Genomic DNA, 8,324 nt, shown 5'->3' with positions numbered 1-8,324 from the left:
GTGGTATCTTGGGGGACAAGGGTTTCTTGGGAAACAGGAACATCGGTTAAAGGGCACATGTATGTTTTTCTCTCTGAAGCGTGTCCTCAAAAGTGCTGATTCACCATCTTCATACACCCAAAAAGAAATATCCAAGCGTCCTCCAAATGCTCTCTGAGTGGAGGACCGGGATCGGGGGACTGGCAATTGTATTTCATGCACTCATCATATGCTTTCTAGTTATTTGACGATGTTGACGTGTAAAACTCTTAAAAAACTCTCCTTATTTCATAGAAATTCTTCCTCAATTCCTAAGCTCTTCTATATTCCACTTTCCTCAAATTCTAAAGATTACGACTTTTATATATATATATATATATATATATATATATATATATATATATATATATATATATATATATATATATATATATATATATATATATATATCCGGTTTTCCGGTTTTTGGGACCGGTCCAACCTATCGAACCAGTTGAACCATCGTATCGGTAAGACGGTCGCTACAATGTCCGATTTGGTTTTCAAAACCTTGGATATGAGACACCAACATAAGTAGAACTTAATGGTTAATCATAAGAAAATCATTTTTCTCTCCATTTCTTAATTTGTACACTTCATTCATCAAGACTCAATTAGAGTCAGGGGTGTCATCATTTTGCGTTTTCTTTTCTGCTTCCACAATATGGTACAATCACGTTTTCACGTAACAAGTATATATAAAATAAAAAAATTTATCTATTTGTCAGAAAAAACCTCAAGAACAAATACTACAAGAGAATTAATTTTTATTACTCACAACCAAACCAACATGATCGTCCTCCAAAAGCTGCAAGCATTGTACAGTTGTAGCTACTTATTGGCAAATAAACTTTACAACTTGAATTTTAAAATCAATAATAAATGGAAATTAAATAAGATCATGTCTTTCTAGTTAGGCATGCTGCAATCGCGTCTGATCTCCCCCTTGCTACCAGTCAAAACCCCAACTCGTCCGAGCTTGGTGATGGCGGTAATAAAAGCCTGGTTGAAAGCACTGTTGCTAGAGGCAAATTGGTTGACTGTTGGCTTTGACCGGCTGTCAGTGAACAAGACTTGGTCGGAAGTAAACAAGCCTCTTCCTTGTTGAAGGTTTCGGAAATACGCATTATCAAAAGTCCGAGGGGTGGTTGGGTCCATGTTAATGGCAATCCTAGGATCCACATTAATCGGACACATTTGTCTTAGCTGAAGAGCGTATTGTCTGTTGAGGGTTGGGTCTATTCCGCTCTTCCCATAGATACGTCCCGAGAATTTGCCACAATGAGAGAACCCAAGTGTATGTGCACCTATAGAATGGTTATATACAATGTTAATGAATACCTGATCAATATGAATGCACATTTTGACAAGAGTTACGTAAAACTATGGGACCTTATCGAGATCCAGTTGTATACTTGTATTAACTATTTACCTGAAAGTGCAATCATATCGGTTTGAGATAGACCATGAGCAGCGAACATGGTGTTAAGTTGATCCAACTTGAATGATGCTTGTGGAAGTTTGTGTTGAACACTTGCCTTGGTGGAGATTCTCCCATCTCTTCTCCCCAATTCTACACTGTATGATGGCCCACCTGCCTATATATTTAGCAAACCAAAAATTATGTTCCGAAAAGGATAGTCTTTTCATTAACACTTTAAATATTATATCCTTTCACAGTAAGACAAAAACTTTACATGAACTATACGAAGGAATAACTATATTAAAAAAAGTTTTATGCTTTCGAGGTTTTCTATAATATATCATTTTTACTCGATACATACGATTTTCTTAAAAGGTACATTTAAGCGTAAACATGGAGTTCTTACCAAGACTATGACATCTCTGGTTGCAAGAGCCAATATATCAGCACATGAAACTCTATTCCGGCAATTAGGATTGCTGTCAAGTGCAGCCTTGGCTTTAATGACGGTGTCAAATCCATCTCCAGCGAGTGACTGATCATCGGGATGATCCTTCTCAGCGTTTGGAGTTGCAAGAAAAACCGAAGCATCACAGCCCTATATATACATGCATGACATATACGTTAATTGGTTATGTTACAGATCAATTAAGAAAATCGAAGTGAAAAGTGGTTATGGAGAGAAAGGAGACGAACCCTAACAAAACAGTCATGAAAGAAGAGGCGGAGAGTGCCGGGAACAGTGACGAAGGTCTGCTGGAATTTCTTGGTGACGGCTGATCTTACTATGGATTCAACGTTCGGGCAAGTGCTCTGATAGAAATTTTGTCTAAGTTGAGCATAAGATGAAGCAACAAAGAAAGAGAGAAACACCAAACATAGCGTTTGCTTGTTCATTTTGCTTTCCTTTTCTGTTTGTTATACGATTGTGGGCGATGAAGATGTTTATATAGATACCTACATAGTATTATATATGATATATATATGATCATTGACTTATACATACAATATATAGATGTGTGTTAGTATATTTTTTGTTATTTGCCTAATTCAACTATAATGGTGCAAGTTTATTGAGCTTTGATTTGATTATCCAGAGGTATTTAGTCAAACCGAATATGTATAATTATATTCACATGGTTGTTATTTTATGGTATTTCAATTATTTCGAGGACTATGTATTTCGGCATGTTACTTTTCTCTCTGTTGTATGCATAAAAGTGTCATTGGAGTTTATCTATTTAACGCGTATTCTAGAATTTTTATTTTTTTTTGGTAACTTTTATTTGTTCAATAATTGTTGTTCATGATATTTAATTAGTATATTAAAACATGTTTTTTAGTCATACTGAACAAATAGGTTAGATTTAAAATGTTGAAATTAATAAGTGGTGACTTTTTAATAAAATAACTACAATATATAAAATATAATTTGGTTTATAATATTAATAGAAATTTATTAGCTATAAAATATGTAAAATAAATGATGGCTTAATTGTTGATGCAAAGGTGGGTACATTGAAAGTGTTTAAAAAGCATTTTACTTTTTCCTGATGTTATTTTATTTCGTTTTAATATTAGGGATGGTTGGCATGAAATTGAAAAGAGTAGACTTAAGGACATTGATTGATGAACTCATGTGAACCAGATTTTATAATTGGGATTGAGGTCGAGTCATGTGCAATTTGGTATATCTTACCACTATAAACGAATATTTGTTACAATCATTTTGATATATATATATATATATATATATATATATATATATATATATATATATATATATATATATATATATATATATATATATATATAACAGTTCAAATGTTTCCAACAAATATTGTGTGCCTAAATACATCAAGGAGAATTCAAGAAATAATAAATAATTAAATAAATCATTAAATGGTGTTTTCGACCTTTTGTACTTTTAATTAAGGAAATCATTTAATTGAAATCTTATAATTATGGAAATAAAGTAAATATATTTGACCTAGTCCTTCACCTTCGTATCATGCCATCATTTTCGTCTGTTGTCATCGATCTACACCATTTCAATCAGCCTTCATCTTCCAGATTTTCGTTTCGGTTTGAACACCGATGGATGTTTGATTAGAGATAGCTTCAACACGAATCTTGAAGAGGAATGGGGTCGATTTGAAGATAGGGGTATAACTGAATAATGTAAAACCAATTAAACACCAATCAGGATGAGGTTTGATTCTTATCTCCTTCGTAGCCAACATTCTATTCACTACATCCGTTGAACAATTTGATTTTCAATTGCTTTTCAAGTTTCTATTAATTCTCAGGTTCAATTTTTCTTGCGTCTTTAGCTTGTACTCAATAATTAACTTGAACATGTTAGGCTTGATGTAATTTCCCAAATAAAGTTAACCCGATTCCAAATCTTTTATAATAAAATGTTTGTCAACTTATTTCTGTTGCTGATCTTGTATATTGTAGGTATACCTTCAGAATTTGGTCTTCAAAATTCTTCCTTTAAAGTGTATTTCAAAAGTCCTCAACGAATGAGAGTGACAATGAGTGCACTCTATAAGGGGTTCCATTCTTGAAACATTATTCAAAGCATGTGAATATGAGGCCTTTACAAAGCAGCATTATCGCGAGCTTTAAGGCATGAGTAAATATGAACAAAAAGAAAGTTGACTCTATAAAAGCCTGAATTGGAGAAATATGCAAACTTTTATACCTTTTTGTGAAAGGAGCAGAAAAAACTTGAAGTAAACCCACGGTTGCATCTGACAATGGGAAGATGTTGACATATCCTTTACTGATGCACATGTAAGTCTTTGTTATTATTCATTGATTCTTTTTCTACATAGAATGCTTTGAATGGAGTAGCATATGATTGATTTTTATGATATTTGTGAGTAGTTTGTTAATAAACATGCCACGTAGGGATGTTTTCTTTTCTCCATTGGAGAATAAGGCTGTAATATGTTTTTGAAGTCTGTAAATATAACATGCTCAAGGCTTGTTTTCATGTTAGTATAAATGTCATTCAGTTTGGATTTAGAATGTAAAAAACAATAAACAGGTGTAAAATAGAGATTCTAATAGAATATTCAAAATCATTCTGCAAGAATAGTTTATTCTGTAAGAATCTTTATTGTTGTATTATGATAGAATTGTAGTTAATTGTTTATATGTTTAATGTGCAGTTGTTACAAGTATATGCCTACAAAATATTTTGCAATAAATTTGTGATTGAATTGGCTTGAAGAATGGCTTGAAGACCTGATGGGAATGGCTTGAAGAATGAATTAAAAAATGATCACACTCATACAATGTAATTAAGAATGTTGTTATTTTTTAGAAATTACACTTGTTATTTTTTCAGAATGTTGTTATTATCCAATGAATCACAATCATACAATGTAATTATTTGGTATATTATTAGCTCAAGAATCGATTTTGGTATATTATGATTGGCATTTTGTCATTATGACAGAATAAAATCAAAAATGTATTTACTAGTTTATGGTTGGCATTCTATCATTCTAAAAGAATAAAATCGAAAAATATATTTACTAGTTTATGGTTTGCATTCTATCATTCTGATAGAATAAAGTCGGATTTTTAAATTTTAATTGATTTAAAATATTCATATTTTTAAAAATTAAAAAAAAATTAATTATCCCTAAAAATCCGAAAATTTCCTTTTTTAATATAGGTTAATTGACTAAAATACCCTTATGCTGAAATTAGTGTGATTACATGGTACATGTTATCATATTCTAATACCATAGACCCTCAGATCATGACCTTTGATTCTATTCCATCCGGTGGTCCAGATCTGTGCATTCTAGCACACAATAGTTACTAGAAACAATATAACCTAACCCTATATATATATATATATATATATATATATATATATATATATATATATATATATATATATATATATATATACTAGAAACAATATAACCTAACCTTGTATATATATATATATATATATATATATATATATATATATATATATATATAAGGTTGAGATTGGTTGAGAACTCATATTTTCCCAAAAACCCGAGAACTAAAAGTAGAGCGTTGGATCAAAACCTATTCATTAAGGACATGATCGCCATCTTACCAATCTCATTTAATGTTTAATTTTTTTTATGTTATTTAATATATTAATATAAATCTCTAAAACTTTACATCATAAATCAAATTTTCAGATTTTTTTTTAAATATTGTATTTTTCGTTTTTTTTAAATGCATATATTTTAATTTTTTATAGAAAACATGATTTTTTGAAAAAAATATTTTTTTTTTAAAATGCAATGGCTTGAAGAATGAATTAAAGAATGATCACACTCATACAATGTAATTAAGAATGTTGTTATTTTTTAGAAATTACACTTATTATTTTTTCAGAATGTTGTTATTATCCAATGAATCATAATCACACAATGTAATTATTTGGTATATTATTAGCTCAAGAATCGGTTTTGGTATATTATGATTGGCATTTTGTCATTATGACAGAATAAAATCAAAAATGTATTTACTAGTTTATGGTTGGCATTCTATCATTCTAAAAGAATAAAATCGAAAAATATATTTACTAGTTTATGGTTGGCATTCTATCATTCTGACAGAATAAAATCGGATTTTTAAATTTTAATTGATTTAAAATACTCATATTTTTAAAAATAAAAAAAATTAATTATCCCTAAAAATCCGAAAATTTCCTTTTTTAATATAGGTTAATTGACTAAAATACCCTTATGCTGAAATTAGTGTGATTACATGGTACATGTTATCATATTCGAATACCATAGACCCTCAGATCATGACCTTTGATTCTATTCCATCCGGTGGTCCAGATCTGTGCATTCTAGCACACAATAGTTACTAGAAACAATATAACCTAACCCTATATATATATATATATATATATATATATATATATATATATATATATATACTAGAAACAATATAACCTAACCTTGTATATATATATATATATATATATATATATATATATATATATATATATATATATATATATATAAGGTTGAGATTGGTTGAGAACTCATATTTTCCCAAAAACCCGAGAACTAAAAGTAGAGCGTTGGATCAAAACCTATTCATTAAGGACATGATCGCCATCTTACCAATCTCATTTAATGTTTAATTTTTTTTATGTTATTTAATATATTAATATAAATCTCTAAAACTTTACATCATAAATCAAATTTTCAGATTTTTTTTTTTAAATATTGTATTTTTCGTTTTTTTTAAATGCAGATATTTTAATTTTTTATAGAAAACATGATTTTTTGAAAAAAATATTTTTTTTTTTAAAATGCAATGGCTTGAAGATTGAATTAAAGAATGATCACACTCATACAATGTAATTAAGAATGTTCTTATTTTTTAGAAATTACACTTATTATTTTTTCAGAATGTTGTTATTATCCAATGAATCATAATCACACAATGTAATTATTTGGTATATTATTAGCTCAAGAATCGGTTTTGGTATATTATGATTGGCATTTTGTCATTATGACAGAATAAAATCAAAAATGTATTTACTAGTTTATGGTTGGCATTCTATCATTCTAAAAGAATAAAATCGAAAAATATATTTACTAGTTTATGGTTGGCATTCTATCATTCTGACAGAATAAAATCGGATTTTTAAATTTTAATTGATTTAAAATACTCATATTTTTAAAAATAAAAAAAATTAATTATCCCTAAAAATCCGAAAATTTCCTTTTTTAATATAGGTTAATTGACTAAAATACCCTTATGCTGAAATTAGTGTGATTACATGGTACATGTTATCATATTCTAATACCATAGACCCTCAGATCATGACCTTTGATTCTATTCCATCCGGTGGTCCAGATCTGTGCATTCTCGCATACAATAGTTACTAGAAACAATATAACCTAACCCTATATATATATATATATATATATATATATATATATATATATATATATATATATATATATATATATATATATATAAGGTTGAGATGGGTTGAGAACTCATATTTTCCCAAAAACCCGAGAACTAAAAGTAGAGCGTTGGATCAAAACCTATTCATTAAGGACATGATCGCCATCTTACCAATCTCATTTAATGTTTAATTTTTTTATGTTATTTATTATATTAATATAAATCTCTAAAACTTTACATCATAAATCAAATTTTCAGATTTTTTTTAAATATTGTATTTTTCGTTTTTTTTAAATGCAGATATTTTAATTTTTTATAGAAAACATGATTTTTTGAAAAAAATATTTTTTTTTTTAAAATGAATGGCTTGAAGAATGAATTAAAGAATGATCACACTCATACAATGTAATTAAGAATGTTGTTATTTTTTAGAAATTACACTTGTTATTTTTTCAGAATGTTGTTATTATCCAATGAATCACAATCATACAATATAATTATTTGGTATATTATTAGCTCAAGAATCGATTTTGGTATATTATGATTGGCATTTTGTCATTATTACAGAATAAAATCAAAAATGTATTTACTAGTTTATGGTTGGCATTCTATCATTCTAAAAGAATAAAATCGAAAAGTATATTTACTAGTTTATGGTTGGCATTCTATCATTCTGACAGAATAAAATCGGATTTTGAAATTTTAATTGATTTAAAATAGTCATATTTTTAAAAATAAAAAAAAATTAATTATCCCTAAAAATCCGAAAATTTCCTTTTTTAATATAGGTTAATTGACTAATATACCCTTATGCTGAAATTAGTGTGATTACATGGTACATGTTATCATATTCTAATACCATAGACCCTCAGATCATGACCTTTGATTTTATTCCATCCGGTGGTCCAGATCTGTGCATTCTGGCACACAATAGTTAGTA

General features: G+C 28.5%; 1 protein-coding gene across 1 annotated transcript; it reads right to left on the bottom strand.

Annotated features, from left to right (window-relative positions):
- Positions 1-765: 765 nt before the first annotated feature.
- Positions 766-2,388, bottom strand: LOC111913845 (peroxidase 16). Its single transcript, XM_023909556.3, has 4 exons — positions 2,138-2,388; positions 1,848-2,039; positions 1,451-1,616; positions 766-1,325 (listed from the first exon to the last, which is right to left on the bottom strand). The coding sequence occupies exons 1-4, from the start codon at positions 2,336-2,338 to the stop codon at positions 928-930; spliced, it is 957 nt and encodes a 318-aa protein (XP_023765324.1). The 5' UTR covers positions 2,339-2,388; the 3' UTR covers positions 766-927.
- Between the last annotated feature and the right edge of the window lie 5,936 nt (positions 2,389-8,324).

The sequence above is a fragment of the Lactuca sativa genome, chromosome 5 (assembly GCF_002870075.4).
Source record: "Lactuca sativa cultivar Salinas chromosome 5, Lsat_Salinas_v11, whole genome shotgun sequence".
Lineage (NCBI taxonomy): Eukaryota > Viridiplantae > Streptophyta > Magnoliopsida > Asterales > Asteraceae > Lactuca > Lactuca sativa.
The sequence above is the reverse complement of the archived record's forward strand: the minus strand, read 5'-3'. Positions and strand labels throughout refer to the sequence as shown.

Coding starts and splice junctions, on each gene's coding strand:
- LOC111913845 (XM_023909556.3), bottom strand. CDS start 2,338: ATGAACAAGCAAACGCTATGTTTGGTGTTTCTCTCTTTCTTTGTTGCT. Junction 2,040..2,137: donor TTCATGACTGTTTTGTTAGG/GTTCGTCTCCTT, acceptor ATGTATATATAG/GGCTGTGATGCTTCGGTTTT. Junction 1,326..1,450: donor CGATATGATTGCACTTTCAG/GTAAATAGTTAA, acceptor ACCATTCTATAG/GTGCACATACACTTGGGTTC.